Genomic DNA, 20457 nt, shown 5'->3' with positions numbered 1-20457 from the left:
GGTTTTGAAAAATTCTGGACTCATGAAGTCAGCCAAGAGAAATTTCCACACTCAAGGGGTCTTGCACTTTTTCTCCTGACAATGTTTGGCTCAACATACACTTGTGAGTCGTCATTCTCACACATGAATGCCATTAAAACTCACAATTGCATATCTCTCACTGACCAGCATCTGCAACACTGCTTGCGCATTGCTCTGACAACATATACACCTGACTTCACTCTTGCTAAGTCAAAAATGCCATTTCTCTCATTAGATGGCAAATGTTGGTAAACTACATGGAAGGTAACAGACATGTTAGTCAAGCAAGCAATGAGGACTGATTTTTGAACAGTATGATGCAGTTTACATGTTATTCACCTCATAATGCCATATTATGCACTTAATTTTTTTCTTGATGTGGTATGGCTCAGCTGGACTGAATATTGAGGTGTCTGGTACAATTTCAACATGGACAGATAAGAATGAAAAGCCCTCACCAAATCTCCTTATCAGTGTATCTGCTTTTGGCTGAGTAGTTAGAGCAGAGGAACAGTTTAACATTGGTATTGTCAAGAGAGGTCAACTAAGGGACTGTTAAATTGATTCTTCTCATGTCTTAGCAGGACTGACCTGGATGAAGTGATTATTGTTGGATGCAATTTGAAACATTTTGCCTTGATAAAATACCATGCACTGTTCGTTGTTATAATTCTATTCAGTAGCATAGTATGTAGTCTTGTTTTGTTGGTGCATTTGAAGTTTAAGTTGTCTGTCAGTGCCATATCAGTTATTTAGAATTGTATTCATTTAACAGAGTGATGCAATTTGAAATACCTTGCCTTGATAAAATAGCATGCAGTGTTATGTTGTTATAATTCTATTCACTACCACACTTTGGTTTTATTTTTGTTGTCGGAGTTAAATCTGATTTTGCCTGTCACTCAAATTAGTGAAATATTAAATATATGTGATATGGCTCACCTAGACTGATTGTTAAGTTATCTGATATATTTTCAAAATGGACAAATGTGAGTACAGTAGTAGTCCATGTGTGGACTTAAGGGGCAGTCTATTTTATTTCTAAGAAGAAAAAAAGTGTATTATATGTGTATGTATTCAGTCATCACTTATCTACATTTCTATTTTTAGCTAGTAGGTGGAGCAGGGGGGGACAGTTTGATGTTTCTGAGAAGTATTTCCCTTTTTTTCCTGTAACATTGGAATTTATCTCCACATTGTCCATTCAGGATAAAGTTGTCAAGTTATGCTGGTGCAGTTATGTGCAATTAAGTGGATGTTTTCTGTCAGTTAAATACATTTTTCTACATGTCTGTGTAATATGGCTTGGATATGGCTCACCTGGTCTGGTTTTTGAACATGGTATTGCCATTTGAATTTAACAGTGCCTTGGACCTATATGTCTTAGTATAACACAATGCACATATGTTGTTATGCATTTACAAAATAGAATATATTAACTCCTTCAGTATGTTGTTAAAATTTCTTTATTTGTTACCGTGATTACTCATATTTTCTGGCCCCTTATTTGGCCTCAGTTTCATGAACCGGCCCCAGTTCCAAAGTAATTGAATAGCCCTGCTTTAGACTGTAGGGAGGGACTAGGAAAGGACCATTTGCATCTATGTGTATTCTTTGCTGCTATGTCTAGGCAGAAGCACATTTAAATGGCTTTTAGTTACAATTCCTGTTGCTTTTTATAAAAATAGGTTGTCTGTCACTGTGACCACTGTGGTAATAGTTTGTTTAAGCAACAACCACTTTGTTGGTAGTGTTAAGATTGTTTTCTACCCATTGTTTCCAAAGCCAAGAATAAACATGATCAACTTAACTTTAAAGCCAGCATGAAGGAAAAGTCCTTAAGCCCTCAATCACTGATTTTTTTGGCCACATGGGGCAGGTGGAAACAAGCTGTGTGAACACAACACTGACACACAGTATATCACTTTTTTAGTTGATATAGCAAAACAGTTAGCAAACAATTGCCTATTTACACATCCAGCAGATACCTTTATTTATTTGGTGTCGGTTCCTGGCTGCTTGATTAATGTAAGTCCGATACCTCCACCAACTCCTGAGGGAAATATCTGGCTCCTCAGCAGCTAAATGCTCCACTTTGTTCACCAGCTTGTCTCTTACCTTGTCTGTCTGCTGTTTGGTGCTCAGCAGGTGTCTACATTTTTGTAAATATGTGTCCAGTTTTGTAACATACAGCATGAAGGCCTAGGAGAGCTGGAAAAAGAAGGCTTTCTTCTACAGAAGTCTAACAAACATTGAGCACTATTTTCTAAGCATCGTGATTAGATCAGTTCTCCCACACACCTCAGGGCTCAGCTGGTCATGTGACTGATGTAATAGTCATGTTGACTGGTCAGAATGTGTTGATATTTGTGTGGTATTATGTGTTTATAACAACATGATATCATAACAGAGGTTGTTGTTCACAGCGAGAGTTAAAATATTTCTTCATCCACAACACAGGCCCAGTGAGACTTATTAAGTTCTAGTTACACTATTACACACAATCCAATTCTTTCAAATTATATTAAATTATTATAATATATTAAATTCCATAGTTGGGTGAAAAGATGTGTTTCAATTCATGTTGATAAATCAAATTCCAGACCAAGAAAGTAACAATCATCTGGTTAAGTCAAGGGGTTATCCCGGTGTCTGAAAAGTGAAGCCAGTGTGGAAATGCCCCAAATTCTTTCTAATGGCCAGCAGGGGGGCGACTCCACTGGTTGCAAAAAGAAGTCTGAGTGCATTTAAGTCTATGAGAAAATGACCCTACTTCTCACTAGATTTATTACCTCACTAAACGTTTGGTAATGAGTTTATGGTCTCAACCATTAGTTTCAAGCCTTTTTCGATACAGCAAATTATGGTCCCATTTAGAGTAAAATAGACGATAAAGTAGTGTGCCTTAAGGCTTTGCTACCTTGTGTTTGACAAGTTGCTACTATGGCAGTGTCCTCAGGTTCTCAGTCAGTCCTCCACAGCTCCACCCTCTTGTTCAAATATGGTCACCTCTGGCTCCAAAAAAAAACCAAGATGGCAATAGCCAAAATGCTGAACTAGAGGCCTCAAACGGTAGTCCACAAACCAGTGGGTGACGTCGTGGTTGCTACATTGACCTCTTTTATACAGTCTATAGCTTTAGTGATAATTTATGAATGCAAATGATAATAATGGGCCTCATTCACCAACTCTTAAGAGGAAATTTCTTCTTAAAACCCACTTATGTAGTTTTCACAAAGATTCTGACTTTTACCAATGTTTTCTAATTTGGGATTTGTTCTTAGGCGAGAACAGATCTTACACACACATTGTGCTGACATGTGCATTATATATATATATATATATATATATATATATATATATATATATAATATCTTATAATTTACAATATTACAACACAACTCTTCAATATCCATCAGCAATGTTATTGGAAACCATGCCATCTAATATTTAGTGATTGACAACGCCAGATAATATCACTGGCAGGTCGGGGCGCAGACAAAAAGTGACAAAGGCTGCATTTTGAGTAAGTAATTATATTTCAGTCAGGACCACTTTAGTCAAAGAAATCTCTGTTTCCATTGGTAGTATTATATTTGGTGGTATGGCTCTGTTCTAGGGCCGCTCTGCCTTTCTTAGGCCTGTGCAGAAGGTCTATGGTGGAGAGAGCACACCTTTCTGCCCTTCCACAAAAAGGGAGAAAGTCTGAGGCAGAGAGAGCAAACCTCCCTGCCCTTCCATGTGCCTACATGGAAGTCTAAGGCAGGGAGACTGGCAGCAAAGACCCCCTGGGAACAGTACAGACCCAGCATCAATGACAAACAGAAATGACATTAATAAGTCAGACACAGCATGAAAAGGAGGAGCTGGGTGGAGGCAGGTTGCAAAGTGGCTTGCAGAGGTAGCAGCAACAGTAGGCCGGCCAGAGCAGTTTGAATAGGGCACCCTGAATGAGATAAGCCAATTGGTTGCATAGAAAGGAATCGTGAAATATATCAGCTGACTCCCCTCCATCAATCAGCTGCTCCATCTGTTGATTGGGCTGCTTGAGATCAGCTGATGTAGAAGGGATGTGAGCTGAGCTTGACATTGTGTCCTGCCTGAACAATGCTATGCTCAATTTATAGGCTAACTCACAGAAACCTTCCGTGAGTCCACTTTCACCTTCTCTCCCTCTCTCTCTGTCTCTCTGTCCCTCTGTCTGTCTCTCTCTTCACAGACATACACACAGCTTGAACAGCCCCACGGCACTGGTGTTTGTCCTCACTTCTGACAGTTGTGCTACTTTTATCCAAAAAGTTTACTGTTTGCAGGTCGGGTGGCTCATTAACACGCATTTTTGCATCCCATACATCTGTTTGTGTTAGTTTATATCTACTCCTGAAGCTACAAAATATGACAGCTTGTTTGGCGTTCACCTCCTGCAGAAACACTTCAAAACAGAAGGCTTTTTTATGTTCACATTTCGGTCCTCCACCCCTTTTAAACTTTTGGTTTTTCTCAACGTTTTTTTTTCTTTTTCAGTCTCCCTGTGTGCACATGGCCCTGTGGTCTCATGGCTATTTCTAGGAGATTTGCAGCCATTTACCAGTGCTAATTGGGATTACCTGGCACATGCTGGGATTCATCATTATAAGATTACGGGTAGGAACAATTCTGCCATTTAAGAACATGTAGTGAATCTGACATAGACTCTTTTTTGGACTTTTCTTAAGAACAAATTTAAGAAAAAACGTGAACGTGAATGAGGTCTATTGACTTTATTATCTGTATCATGTTACTAGTAAGTTAATAGCACTCTTTGTTTTTATGGCAGAAACATTGAGTCAGTGCTACAATACAACACAAAGTAAGCTAGTTGAGCTTATTGTAGGCTAGTCAACGCTTAACATAACTGTGGCCATATATTACCTATGGCCAGTTACAGTACCTGGAAGCTAAGACACACAACAGGAAATGATACAACACAAAAAGAGTCGCGCTGCATAAGGTTGATGAAGCTCTGCAGAGCTGGCAAGAACAACAGCATCAAGTAAAAAATCTTTGTGAGTTCATCACTACAAACAACATAAAAGTAGTCCTGTGATCTACTGTAAATGTAATAATATTGATTATAGCCACTTTAAGGTCTCTGAAAAATGTCACTCCCACGCTTTATTGACCCTTCAATCCACCCAGACCTCTTTCTGCAACATAATGACAATGATTACTTCCACTTTTGCTGTTGACAGATAACAGTTATTATTCACATGACAGCCACAATGTCTTGGATTTGCTGTGCATTACTGCAAAAATGCATAGGACATTTTTGCAAGGGCACACACACACACACACACACACACACACACACACACATGCACACACAAGTGACTGACAAGTAATGCTAAATGCCAGCCAGGTGGTCAGCTTCAGGCAAAGCTGAGGAAAAGGTTCTCCCTGTCAGAACAATCCCCCGTCCAGACTTCAGGCAGAAGCACATTTAAATGGCTTTCAATTACAATTCCTGCAGCTGTGCCTGACTGCAACTGTTTATTCTCAGATAGCAATCTATGGAGTTTATTCTCAGATGACAATGTGTGGAGAACTGTTTGGCTTGTGACTTGTTTTAGAGCACTAATACTCTTTTAATATACAGAGATCTGAGCGGGCGGTTTAACGCTGAATTGATGTTTATATAGCCGTATAATCTTGTGTGGAAAATGTGAAACTATAGTATAAAAAATGAGATGGCTTATGGCTCCTACACTGTTTTCTTCCAAATATATGAGAGCACAAAGTAATACTGTCAACATGTTGTGCTCATCTGGGCACAGCTCCTGCATGTAGGTCAGAGTTTGAACAGTAAGCTGAATGCATACTGTACAGAGCAGACTCACACACTCAGTGAGAAAGGCAGGGAGGCAGAGAAACTTGCAGGAGCCAAGACGGCAATAAACAAACCTATAAGAAATTGAAACATTGGGGCACAAGGCCAGTTGATTTGGGGGCCGCATCTGCTTTTACTAGTAGCAATTTGGAGAAAACAAGATACTGAAATGAGGGCAATTTCTTTTCTGCCAGTTTCCGATGGTCAACACATGCTGTAACTCCCACACTGGCCTGCCTGTCCCTCCTTTTTCTGCATGAGAGTAACTGCAACTGCATTTGGAATATGCAGCTTATTGGCGATATATTCCTGCAGCTGTGCTTCTGCACTTGTTTTTTTGGGGGGGAGGAGGGAGTAATGAAAACTCTCAAATATGAATACTAAACAAATGCTGTGATTTATATTCCTATGGACGAACGGGGCACATCAAACAAGGATGTCTGTTACCAGGAAACGGGCGAGACGGAAAGAAGGGGAGCGAGGGAAAATAAACTGATGCTTCTACCAAGAAGAGAAAGAAGAATGTGCATTGAAGATACACAGTCGAGTAGCATTGCTGCAGTCTATTTTTGGCACTCGCTTCCCCCACGCTGCACCCCAAATGCCACCCTGCACTGAGATTTTCTTTTTTTACAACTCGAGTCATTGATATAAGCTTTGCTCTTTACAAAGGCATAACAAATGTGCAGATTTTGTCCTGCACTCACCTCCTCCTTACTGTATCCATCCTCCACACTGACCCTCCCATCGCTCCCTTGACACCAGATAATTCACTATTAATTCACCTCTAACCTCTCCCCCGGTGATGTATGTCACAGAGTCAAATGCCGGGCGTGCCCTGTATCATGTTCTATTCAGCCTATATATCATTTTCAACTCTGACATCCTGGAGCACAGTGCCGGATCCTATTGACAAGGTGCCGGTGAAAAATCGCCCTGCGGCCCCGATGGCGCCCTCTCCTCTCCAATCCTTTTCCTGGGCAGCCTGATCCGTGAAGGAGATTGAATTGGTGCTCACCATTCACCCGCCCAATTGCTCCATCTCTGATTCCAGAGTGGGAATTCATCAGACGCGGTGCCGAGGACGACCGCCAATGACCCATTAGGTTCCGGCAGGTCGATGGTTAACTAATTGAGGAGAGTTCTAACAGTGACTTCTTTCCCCATCCATCCAGTCCACTGTGTGATTGAATGACCAGCCAGAATCCCAGAGTCTGGTAGAGCTCCCTTGACTGGCCTGAATGACTGATGCATTTACTGGATCTGATGCTGATGTCATGAATCACTGGGATACGTCTTTGCATATTCATTAATGCAGGATAAGGATGAGTAAAGGAAACACTTGTCTTGTGATATAACTCAGAGGATCTCAGGTGAGCTCCAGGCGTGCACTGCCTCAGATCAGCAGTGTGTTTCCAGACGGATGATGAATGATCCTCTTGCTAAACGCATTCCAGCATACAAAGGCAGGACTGCACTTATTGATATAGGAATATAGGAAACGCCAGCACGCCTTTGAAAAATGTGTTTTTGTAGATGGAAGGATAAGCCTTGACATGAAGAAAGCTGCATTTGGAAGCTTTAAGCATATAAGACTGTAGAGATCTAATCCCATGGCTGGTGATAAGTACCCAAGGTATTGTGTGTGTGTGTGTGTGTGTGTGTGTGTGTGTGTGTGTGTGTGTGTGTGTGTGTTCCCTTTTGTAAGAACCTGCGAGTGCCCGGACTGCTTCCCATTTTAACCTACATCCTTTTCATTATTTCGGAAGCCTGTGGTTGTAGAAATTCATTTTCGGGGGAAAGATGGATTTCTATGGAAGTGGTCAGCTTGTCAATTTTTAAACATTTTCTATAAAGCCCAAAAGTAGTGGAACGAACGGAGGCAATGAATTCATTATGAGGTGCCCAGCCAACAGGATAAAGTGATAAGGAAAACACAAACGTATTCCAGCTTCTTCCCCCCCGTCTGAGCCTTAAGGGGGAAGATGGGTTGTGTGAAGAAATGGGGGATGAAGCTGAAATGATGAAAAACTCCACCATATCATTCCCAATCAATTTACTGAATAATCTCCTAATTTGCAGTGATGGAGATTAATGGAATTGTGATGCGTCAGAAGTATAGTGACTGCACCAAACTTCTGATTAAAAATTTCCCATTTAAATGAAATTATCTCGGGAAGCGTAATGCATTTGATTAAATGCATGTCTGTAAGCATGGGTCACGAGCCACTCTACGCTGTAAGATGGAAGTATCATGGGACTCCAGCAATTATTGCATTCCATAAAGCTTACAGGCAATTAAAAATAGAAAAGGTTAGAAATGATACAGCAGACACTCAGATATCCCAACTTTTTTCCCTAGTTTGTTCCAAAAATAATTAATCCTACACCTCCTAAATGCATCTAGATTATGTTCTTTTGATGCATGCATAGGCCTAGCCCCCCCACCCCCCCCTCCTCCCCAGCCTTCATCTGCAAAATGTCACTCAAACACTCAGAGAGATATGTAATGACCAGAATGACACTCAAATGACTGCAAAGACACAAAATAACCACAAAGAGACACAAAACAAAACAGCTGCAGAAAGACTTCACCCTGCCTTATCTACCTGCCTGGTAAAGATCCGTAACTTTCAAACTGATTTGTGACAATGGAGCAAATGACTCTGATCAGCCTCACTTCCTAACACAGCAGGTAGCTGTTTTTAGTATAAAAGCTCACATCAACTATACACTACCTGCCCAACACCAAATGGTAAACAAAATTTGTGACTAGCTGGTGAACATAGTGGAATATTTAGAAGCTCAAGAGCCAGATATTTCCCTCAATCTCACTCCAACCTCGTCACATATTGATGTTTGTTTCATGGACTTTCCATGTCCGGATATGATGTGAAAGGTACCCTGGGTGCATTGGTTGTTGACAAGTACACTTTCATTTTCACAGGAAATTTACCATAAAAAAAAAATAAATAAAAAAAGAATGACATACTATTTCTTCCAAAAATAAATGCACTATGTCGGTTCAACAACGCAAATTAATGTTTTCTTTACTTCATCAACAAAAGCACCTGTTGGGTTTAGGCAACAAAAGCACCTGTTGGGTTTAGGCAACAAAAGCACCTGTTGGGTTTAGGCAACAAAAGCACCTGGTTGGGTTTAGGAAAACGAACAGGGTTTGGCTTCATAATCTTATGGGATGCAAGCACTGCTCTCCCAGGTGAAAGTTGCTGTTTGTTGGACCCATCCACCAACCCTCCCTCCCACACAGCTTGCCTTAAGTTCTTGTTCCCATGCTTTTCCCCTTGTTGCCACATGCCAGCCATGTATCATGCCACCGTTAAAGGAAGGCTTCATTCGTCTGTGTCTGAAGCAACAAGTCACTGCCCAAGCGCTGGAGACTTTGGAGTGAGACCAGTATGTTCCCCTAGGAGTTGGCAGAGACCAAGCACAGAGCTAAAAAAGAGTGAATATATATATATATATATATATATATATATATATATATATATATATATATATATATATATATATGCATTTTAGTTTCCTGTACCATCCACCTACACTTTGGCAACACTTCATATTTAAATGTTATACATTAATATGTTAATGCATTTTTCAAACAACAGAGATGAAACCTAACTTTTACGTCTGAGACTATATCCCCAAATTGTTCACTGTAACAATAACACTTTAAAACTTTTTAAAAACCACCACCATTCATACAGTAAGCATCCATTTACAAACTCTCACAAACATGTGCAGTATAAGTCTAATTTGGCCAGTCGGATGCTCAGTACTTTCCAAACCCATGCGTTTTTGCTAAAACCTCCGCATTTAAAAATTGAACTTAAAGTGGAACTTATCTATGCTCTCTTCAAAACCAGACTCCATAGACAAAAACAATCATTTTTAACAAAGGAGCTACTGGTCTAACGCTGCCTAGAACAGTAGTTTGTATGTCTTATTTAGTGCCGCTGGTGTATCCTAACTAGCCCTTTAAAACACTAAAGTCACAAAATAATGCAAACAAACTGCTGATGGAGGCAGTGTTGCACCAGCAGATCCTGTGTTCAGCAAAGTAAAATTACTGTTTTTGTCAATGGAGTTTGGCTTTGAAAGGAGCATAGATTTGTTTCTCTTTTATCTGAAAATGCATGTGTTTGAGAAGCACTGAGTATACAAGCGGATAAATGAGACTACTGCACAAGTTGTGTGAGAGTTGTAAATGGATTGCCTATGACTTCAGTTATTCAAGAAATTTCTTCCATTTTTGGATTTTCACTGTGGAGGCATGTGTGTTAAACAGCATTGTCAACAGGAATTCAGTGCAACACCAACTGAGTAACTGATATACAAATGGTCATTTGGAGGTGAAGTATTCCTTTAAAAAGGGTCTTGTACTGTAAAAGTTTGGAGCTCCAAGGACACAGAGAAATGGCCCTGCCTTCATTTAGCTGTTCTAAGAAATGTACCATTATTAAGGGCCTTGCCTGAACAACAGAGTAAGACGGAGGTATAAGATAATTGCATAGGGAGAAAAGTAAAGTGTTTGTCTTGTGTTTGTTGTTTCGCCTACCATCATTGATATTAATGGGGTGGACACAACCACTAATTACATCCTCCAAGATGATCACACTCAACACAAACTGAACATTAAAAGCTTTGAGAAGGTAAGATTTATTGCAGGATTGTACCGTTAGACTACTTCTACCTTGGTGTACCTATTAAACTGCCAGCTGAGTGTACATAACTCCTGCTGAATAAAATGTCGTTTCCAATCTTATAACGAGGTTATATGAGTGATGTCAGTCGAGTAATTCTTTCAGACTTGACAAAAAAGCCTACAGAGACGCTGAAGATTCACTCAGCTGTTTACACATGCTTTGTAGTACTCCCAATGACTTGTAAATTGACTTTGACATGTAAAATATTTTTCTCCATTTATACAGTTCAGGTTTGAAACACTGTATTTCCATTTTATGAGCTGTATTTAGAAATAACCGGGGGACCAGCAGGTATGCATTACCATATGGTTAGAGGCAGACAGAGGAGCGGCCTGTCTGCTGTATGGTTCAGAAGATGAAGTTTGGCAAACATGAGCATGCTGTGCAGGAGTGAAAGAGAATTTTCAAAGGGCTGAGTCGGTTCAGAAAAAGTCTTGGAGCAGAACTTGTACATACTCCTGCAACCCCTTTACGGATTATCCACTTTGCATGAATCTAAAAATTCATGGCGCTATTTCACACCTTTCTGAGGAGAAGCTGGTGTACGAGCTCAACCTTTATAAAGACTAATGTGTGCCATTAGTCTAACTAACTGTAGCCACTTCTCACAGCTGTCTGGATCAAATTTTCTGTTATGTGGGGAAATGCTGAAGTTCTAAGCTGACATTTGGCAGGTCAAACTGTTCACACTGTGGGGCTAAAAAGCCAGGTAGACACAAGCATAATACTGTCATCCTAAAATGTTCTAAATGTGTTGCTCTGTTAATTTCATTCAAATTTTTTGAGAGTTATGCTTTTGGGCAGCACCTCTGTAAATCAGCATTGCTAGTGACATGCTAACTACCTGGCTAAAGTCAGCCTCAACCCTCGCAGTGCGATGATTAATGCGAGAGCTGGTCATGCAGAAGGCTCAGCGGACCGGAGCTAAAAGGCTGACATTTTTCAAGTCCACTACCCAGGGAATTGCCACTTATCAAAAGTTTACCCCCTGCACCTGTGAGCGTGCACCGTTAAGAGATGACCGCCCCAAACTCTTATTACAGCTGTCAACAGGAAACTCTCCAAATCTTGAACACTAGTGCAAAAGCCTCATTTTTCCCCCCTATTTTCTTCAAAAGCCTTATTTCTTTTCTTCAACTCGGCAGGTCGGGGGGTTTGATTTATGGAACTAAGAGAAAAATGTCATGAGGTGGGGAATGCTAAAGGAAACGGGACTGTCGCCTCGCCGTTGTAAAATGCATGGCTCGGGTGCGTGAGACTCAGCGGCTCCTTCCTCAATCATTGCAGACGCGTGTTGTGCATGCACGAAGGCAAAAACAGACAAAAGATAAAAATGGCTGTGAAACTGTGAGAAAGGAGGAAGAGGGACAGATTGACAACTCTGGAGGGATGCTTCGGGATTTTTTTTTGGTATAAAGCATCCATCTTTGCTCCTGCAGTGGCAGCACTGATGAGACATGCAGGTGGATGGACCAGGCCATGAAGTACGATGATGCTGGCTGAAAGGGTCACTAGTTGCGGGGACTCAGCTACTGATTTATGAGGTTTACCGCACGCAATGAAAGTGGTGCTCGAGGGGGGAAGGGTCTTTGTAAGAACTTATCTGTCTGTAATTTATCACGCCACCACTCCCCCACCGACCTTTTTTCCGCTCACTGACCTGTGAGCTGGATACCAAACATGGTTCACATGAAATGGACACTATAGCTAGTAAGTGCATTTGAAGCCAGCGGCATTTTGGGTAATGGATATCCAGGCTTTGGTTCATTTTACTGCATAAGGACTGAAAAGTGGAAATGAGTGATCAATCATAAAGTAATTAAGTTTGCCTTGGCGGTCTGGTAAATGGCTTTCAAAGTGCATGCCTATTACCAAGAATACAGCAATAGCTGTTAACAAAGTGCCGTTCATCTCAGCCCATACATACCCCTGCCATCTCTTTCTCTTTAGCCTGGAGTATTCTAAATGAATTCATCTGGGTCACAATTATGCACATAAATATCTGTTCATCAAAATCAATTTAGTGTGAAAAATGGAACCCAAGCTATAATGCTTTACTTTGGCTTCTGCTAGTTAAAAATCAATTTGGCCGACATTACCGATGTGTATAATCTATTATTAATAACTCCAGATATTGTCTTGTTTCAGTGAATGGTTACACCATTTCCACAGTTCATTTGCCTCCTCACCCAAATAATCAAACCTGCATTTGGCCACAAGCTAGCTGGAGACTCCTGGCTCACCTCAACTCGAGCAATTGCCTAGTCGAACCTGCAGTATTGATGTACAATATCATGCATAGAAAAGGAGCGGACCATGTACCACAGTAGCGATGGTTTGGCACTCTTGAGTACAGCATTGCAGATTAGATATTGAATGGAGTTCAGAGTGTCTGTGTCACTGTTTCGCCCTGCCTCTCCCGCTCCATGTCGGCCTTTTTCAGTCCCTCCCACACCATTTTATGATTCCTCACCTTCTCCGACGATGAATAAAACAACTTGTTCTGAATAATGTGTTCAGATATTGGGTAGAATGCATGATGAATAAAGGGGAAAAAAAATGTTTTCACTGATGTGCTTCTGGGTCGAATTTTTCTGCCCTCTGCTGCTGTTCCAACACGGGTCAGGGCAGGAGAGGCAAACCGACTGAAGATCGCACTCGTCTGTCGGACTGTTTTTCATCTTATGCCTACAGTAAAGAAAAGTGGATTTGCATGAGGTACAGAAGTGTGCGTCAGGGGGAAATGAAAATGGAGAAAACAAGACAAGGGATTAATGTTAATGCAGTTGCAGCTTCAGGTTTGGCTCACAAACCTTGAATGTGAAGCACTTCAGCACTGTTGAGCAGAAATGCACGTGTGTGTGTGTGTGTGTGTGTGTGTGTGTGTGTGTGTGTATAGAACACCACAACAAATAATCCAATACTGCCTTGTCCAATCATGGCAATATAAGGGAGCAAGCACAAAGAAGAATGGGGACAAAGAATAGCACCTCAGAAGGACAGTTCCATTATTGGGAAGTAATTATACAAGCACAAGGCAGTGATCAATCAATGATAAATATATTAATAATTCACTCACTACCAATGCACCTCAATTAAGCCCTAAAAGCAGAAGAGGTTGTTCCCCCAATCAGGCAGGAAGAAAGTAGGTATAGGTAATGCATTTGTGAAGAAAAAGCAAATTAATGGTGCTTGATTAGTGAGAAAGAATGGGGCCGTATTGTGCCGAGCTATAACAATTGAGTTGTTCGTGTTAATAATTAATCACAATCACCTGTATATTTCTTGTGGTTTAAAGGAGGAGTAATGTTGTGCAATCAGCAGGCTGCAAAGGATGCTGTAAGCAGTAAAAATAGCAATAACAATGAATATAGGATTACGTCACACAATAATAGTACATTGTGCAGAACACTTTAACATTTACAAAAGCAGCATCAGTTGTTTGTTTGGGATAAATGCAGGAAGCACTGGCTGGTCACCATGTGCAGTGACAGCCACTGCTGCTGAACAGGTTTTTTTCTCTTTGTTTGATTGATTTATTTAAGAATTATTTTTAAAACTTAATTGTACTTTTATGTGATCATCACCTATATAACTTCATCAGAAAGCTCCAACAAAGGTCTCTTCGGTCACGCAGAATACCGTATGGTGGCCTTCTGCTTAATGATCACTTTAAAGGAACACTTCACCCAAAAAATGATATTTTGTATATCACTTGCTAGCCTCATGTTACATTAAATTAGTGAAGAAATCTTTGTTTTTTTGCCTCCATGCTGAATGATGAATCCAAAAACGGACAAAGTTCCTATGAACTGGAGTAAAGGGGGACCTCATTGAATTCAACCTGCTGTTTCTGCAGCACGATGGTCGTGTGGAGTAGATGCTGATTCTTTGTCCTCGAAAGTGCAGTTTACCTCCTCTTGCTCCGACCAGGTGCTAAATGGTGCGGCTCACCTCAAAGCTGTGCAGCCGAATAATCATGCAGCGGCTCCCATGATTGACTGTTGGGCCAGTGCAATGAGCAGTACTATATATGGGAGGTGGCCCCAGTGCGTCTTCACCAAGCAGTTCATAGAAAGGTTTATTAACAAACGCTGCGGGATTACCTGCCTCGATTACTTGCTGTAATCCAAGCATACACAAATTGAATTTCCTGCTGTGATTTTCAAGTCGTTCAGTCTTCCCTTTAATTGTTCATTCATGGCCAGCAGGTTCTTGTATTGTTTCTCCATTGCAGATTGTCGTTTTGCTGTATCTTTCGTAGCAGCTTCCAAATCCTTCATTTTGAACTATATGGATTAATAGTCCTTCAAGCTTTTCGAGGTCCTCACTGATAGGCTTGAGTTTGTTGTTGAAATCTCCTCTCAGATGATACCTCTGATCATTTTGCCAAGAGTATCAGGATCCATTGCGCTGCTGCCAATGCTGGGTAATTTGGACGGCAAAAGAGTGTTTGAAATGTCCCGAAGTTATTCCGCCAAAGATAATTTTCGTCTGAAAGGAAATCTTAACTTCAAATTAATTAGTTAGAGAAGGGAATGGTGCTTGGCAGAGGTTGTTATCCTCCTTACATGCCACCAGAGGTCACCCTATGCCTCCATGCTGAATGAAGAACCCAAAATCGGACAAAATTCCTGATGAGCTGGAGTAAAGGGGGGCTGCTTTTAACAACAGCATGACTATACCAGAACATCTGTTTACAAACTCTCACACAGCTTGTGCAGTATAATCTAAGTCTCATTTATCCAGTCGTATGCTCAGTCCTTCCCAAACACATGCATTTTTGCTAAAACATTACTATTTAAAAAGCTTCTGTATAAACAGTCTCACACACCGATAAGAAGCAGACCTGGGCAAGCCTATGTGTTAGGACTCTGTGCATGTGTTTGGGAAGTACTGAGCATACGACTGGATGAAGAGACTTGGATTATACTGCAAGTGCTGTGTGCGAGATTGTGAAAGGATTGTTTTAATATAGTTTTACTGTTGTTTAATGCAGTCCCCTTTAACTCCAGGTAATCATATCGTTTTTTTGATGCTTTGTTGACCAGAAGAATGTAAGAAAAACAATGCTTTGCAATTTCTTTGACAATAAAAGTCAGTAATAATGTCTATGTAAATTCTTCACATAGAATAATAGAAGCACATGTCTTTAAGCAAACGTGACGATGACATTTAGCATTGCAGGGATCCAACTTTTTCTCTGCTGATTCTGATATCCTAACTCACGATATCTGCTGACAGTGACTGCCGATCCTTTTCCGAAATGTCAAATCTGTAACTCTCACTGCATGAAACCCATTTTTATGTTGCATAACATGAGGCCAAGAACTGCTAAAACTGAGTCAGCAGCCCACTTTTACTGACTGAATGTTACTGAAACATGAAATTTCACAACACTGTAACACTGACAGAGAAACTGGAGTTGTTCTATGTCGGTCAAGTAATTGCTGATCTTAGTAGTAAGATCAGTACTGGTCCTGTGGCATGTGTGGTAACCACTTTCTTTATACAGTGCCAAAAAACATGATTATATAAGGCAATACACACCACAGGATGAAGCATACTGGAGCGGAAGAATCATATTTCCAAATATAAGTCTTTATATCCACACCTGGGTTCAACCAAAATACTGAGTTAGTAAATGGTATGACCGTATCTCCAACTTTGCTGCTTTGATTTTGTTCTCTGCAATCTGACTTTAGTCTCTAAGTTCTGACTTTACTCTTTGGATCCTATGAGTTCTCTACTCATATAGAATTTCCACATAAGGCCCTTATCCTCCTCTATAGATAAGACGCTAATGAGACAGTGTAAAAAATCCAGAGCAATTAAAGCATTAATGGATTTGTCAGTGAAACTGAAGAGTGTGAATTACCATAAGAATGTGCTGACGCCATCTAGCGGGTGTCTTATCCGCACAACTTTTGGACAGAGAGAGAGAGAGAGAGAGAGAGAGAGAGAGAGAGAGAGAAGGAGAGAGAGATGAAGTGTATGTTTGGGTGAGGGAGGGGTAAAGGAGCATTTTCTGGCATGTTTCCCCTCCTGCCCCAAACACTGACCCCTTGATTCCCAATTAAGGAAGTAGTACGTGTGGTAAATGAACTGGCAAGATGACACGAGAGCTCCCTGATGTTCTGAGGACATATTGGCCTCTGCACATAACACATAAAAAAGCCAAATGGGCTCCAACCCAAACGGCCTCCCTCTGAAACTATTTGATTTGCACACAACCGGGAGAGTGGGGCTAATCCAATCCAATTTCCGGACACACAATGGCTTGGTGATTCATTGAAAAAAAATCACGAGAGACAAACTGTGAAGCTGTGCTGCTGTACCTCTTGGCATTTCTAATTTCAATAAAGACACAGGCACCATCACGGCTGCGCTGAGGGCGCTTCAGACGCGTCCGGAACGGCGGAGGCTCCTGAGCTGACTACTGAGGGGCTTTCTCGCAAGGGACTCAGAGACAAACGGCTTATATTGACGTCAAATGGATGTGTGAGGGACTTTACCGCATGTGCTGGCATGACAGAGGCGATCGGAGCTGCCACTTCTGACCAAAAGAGCACCGAAATCCTCAGCAGATAATTAACCCGGGAGACTGTCGTCGGGTTTTTCACTTAGCCCACACTGCAAGATTTTATTTTAAACTTTTATCGATGCTCGGCGTCTCCAAACTCGCTGTGAATTCCTGATTTAGTTGTGAGGGGAGAGAGCGCGACGCTGCATCCCGCTGCTGACAGAGAGACCACTTGTACCGCCGTCACAACTGTGCCAAGAGACAGGGAGTCTTTCAAAGCCACCGGAGCGGACCCGACCGGCATATCAATCAGCGTCCCGAGGAGCCGCTCGCTTGGTTCGCACCGGCGATAAAAGGCATTGTCTTAAAGGTGCGTGTGTGTGTCTGCGTGTGTGCGCGTGTGGGGAATACAGGGGGGGACATGGCACTTTTTCCGTTTGAAGAGGGGAGGACAGCAACAGTCAGCGGGAAACAAATGTAAAAAAAAAAAAAAAAAAAAAAAAGCCAGTTCCCTCCGTCTTGCCACGGGTGCGCACCGGCGAAGAGGCGCAGGACCCGCAGGATCATCGATTCGCACTTTGTGATCTTGCGCTGCGTATGTGACAAGAGCATAAATAGGAAGCGGTGAACGGTGGGATTAAGGGGCGCTTCTCCTAAACGAAAGGCTCCAATTATTTAACCATGAACGCCAGGATATTGTTTTTGCTTGTTTGTTCTGCGGCATTTTTCGCTGGGCTGCAGTGCGCCTCGCCGAGGACCACAGCGGGGATGGATCTCCCCACCGCCGGCTTCAGCAACATCAATAGCAGCGGCGGTGGTGGCGGCGGCACCAGCGGCGGCAGCAGCGGGGAAACCGGCGGCAAAAGAGACTTGAACCAAACCATAAACTCCAGGCTCAAGAGGAAAACCCTGGCTGTGGATTTTGCGGTCCCTTCTCTGTTGCGCTATTACCTGGCGGAGTTCATAAAGAGACCCCTGAACGGCGACTGCCAGACTTTTAGCGGATGTTACATGGTGCGCGCAAACTTGAAAATGCACTGCATACCTTTGCAGAAAACCATAGCTACTTTTGTGGACCCCAAGTCTGCTGCGGACTCTGCACTGAGGAACGGGTCTGCTGATGGACAGCTCCCCTTCTTCTACAAGCGGCCGCTGTCCAAAGTTCTGAAATTGGGCTTGACGAAAGCAAGCAGGAAATCAAACCAAGTTGTGGTGGAAATAGGAGAGGATATAGTGAGGACGGGATGCGGGGGGCTGTCTGTGTACGAGGAGGCCCCGGTGCTCACCCTGGAAATGGACCTCACAACTATTCTGGAGTGGTGGCTAGGCGCAGAGGGGGGCCGGCTCAGGGTTCGGCTCATGCCCGAGAAAAAGGCGCAGGTGCCCGGAATAGAGGACCGCTACACGGCGGCCATACGCGCTGCAGACCCCCGCCTATTCCTTCAGATATCCTCCAGGGGTGAGTTCCTCTTTTACTCTCCCTCCCTCCCCTCCTTCTGTTTCTTTCTCTCTCTCTCTCACTTCTTTCCATGTTGCTCCCTCGCACGCGCACACACATGCGCGACGCAGCAGGCCTAATTCATGTTGCTCCGTCACGCTTGTGGTTTGAGTTCTGCTGTGATTAATTTTTGATGTTGAATCCAGTGTGTCTAAAGATGCGTGTGCTGTGGCTGGCTTTCATGGTGAAATGAGCGGGTAAAGAAGTGTCAGCACATGGAGGAGGACCTTCTATTTGTAATGGGCTGATGGGAACATGATGACTGAGGTGTGTGTGTGTGTGTGTGTGTGTGTTTGTGCGTCTGTGCGTCTTAGGAGAAAACAACACGAAGGGAATCCATGCATTTAGGTCTGTTGCTGTGATCCAGGGGACTCTCCAGACTCCTGTTTCATTATTGATGCCCACAGCAGCGCAGAGAGACGCACTGCATGTTGATTTAATTCCCAAACTCTTTGATAAAATCCAGTTGTGCTCCACGCTGAGCATATGCACCATCCTTAAAGGCTTCCACCCTTATCAGTTCTGAAATGTGAATTATTATTTGGAGGGAAAGAGAGGCTTCATTGCCTGACAATAACATGCATGTGCATTGCATCAGGCCCATATGCAATGATAGTCAAGTGGAATAAAGGCCCCAGCAGGGCTCCCATCTCCCATGGTTTCTCCTTACCTTCTCAATTCCCCGAGCCACCCATTGCTGAAGGAAGGTTGGAGATTTAAAAGAACAAGCTTTATTTTGATTAGGCACAAATTAAGCCGTTATCTCGAAGAAAGCTTTAGCACTCAATACTCGAGGGTCCTTCCCTCGTTCTTCTGAGCATCGGCACAATCAGTGTAATTGCTTAATCACTTTGATGAGGGAGGCTGGCCCAGAAAAATGCAACGGAACCTATCAGACAAAAGCAAAGAACAGGTTGGTGGGGATGGAAGTTGATCTAGTAAGGAAGAAACCCCCCTGCAGGAGCGTGTGTACATGGAAACACATGCAAACTCTGTCTGCAATAAGTGCATATATTGTAGTGGGTTATTACATTTTGTGTTGGGTACTACACTGCGATTTTGCATTTTTATGAAAAATAAGAACATGATATAGATGCAAAGATGCACACATGCAGAACATGGTTTATACACCAGAAGCTGTGGTAGAGAAGCATCTGAGTGGACCACCCCTGCAGCTCCCAGCAGGCATCCCAGCAACACAGCTGGTACTGTTAGCAGGTGGGAACCCAGTCATGGATTTTACAGTAGCTGTCTTTTTGAGGCATTCCGCTCTCACCTCAGCCATTGAGGTGCTCCTCAGCAAAGCACTGAACCCAAAAACTGTTCCAGTGGAGCTGCATAGTGACCAGTGACTGGGTGCACTGGGTAGCGTGCAGCTATGAATGTGTGTAACTGTGCAACTGACTGGAAAAATTTGTGCTCAGCAGGCTTACTCTTTACAAACAAAGGTTTGGAAGTACAAAAAAAGCTTTGCCTGGGTTAAAGCTGAGACATGCATAACTCCCAAATCTCAATGTTGTGTTTCTGCAAGGCTGTCCTCCTGAGATAGATTACATCATCTGTCACTTCAGCACAATCCTTCCCTAAACATAACCAAGTTGTTTCTGTGCCCAAATCTAAGCAAAAAAGAGAGAGAAATAAACCCACGCACTGCTGTCTAGTTCCTACACATAGTTCTTCTTTTACTCTAGAGGGACATAATATGTCCACTGCAGCTCCCAGCAGGCAGTCCAACATAGCTGGTAGTGTTTGCAGCAGGAGGCCAGCAGGGGATGTTTTTTCAGTACGGACCTCAGCTGGATTTTTTTTTAACTTTCATCTA

General features: G+C 42.4%; 1 protein-coding gene across 2 annotated transcripts in view; it reads left to right on the top strand.

Moving 5' to 3' along the window:
* Positions 1-16836: 16836 nt before the first annotated feature.
* The window catches only part of alk (ALK receptor tyrosine kinase), a 487049-nt gene continuing 483428 nt past the window's right edge, over positions 16837-20457 (top strand). For both annotated transcript variants that reach the window (XM_049596824.1, XM_049596823.1), the window contains exon 1: positions 16837-18596. In XM_049596824.1, coding sequence (XP_049452781.1) covers positions 17819-18596 — 778 coding nt within the window. In that variant the 5' untranslated portion in view covers positions 16837-17818. The remainder of the gene's footprint in view (positions 18597-20457) is intronic.

The sequence above is a fragment of the Epinephelus fuscoguttatus genome, linkage group LG14, assembly GCF_011397635.1.
Source record: "Epinephelus fuscoguttatus linkage group LG14, E.fuscoguttatus.final_Chr_v1".
NCBI lineage: Eukaryota > Metazoa > Chordata > Actinopteri > Perciformes > Serranidae > Epinephelus > Epinephelus fuscoguttatus.
Note: the sequence above shows the minus strand (reverse complement) of the source record. Positions and strands in the feature narration are given on the sequence as shown.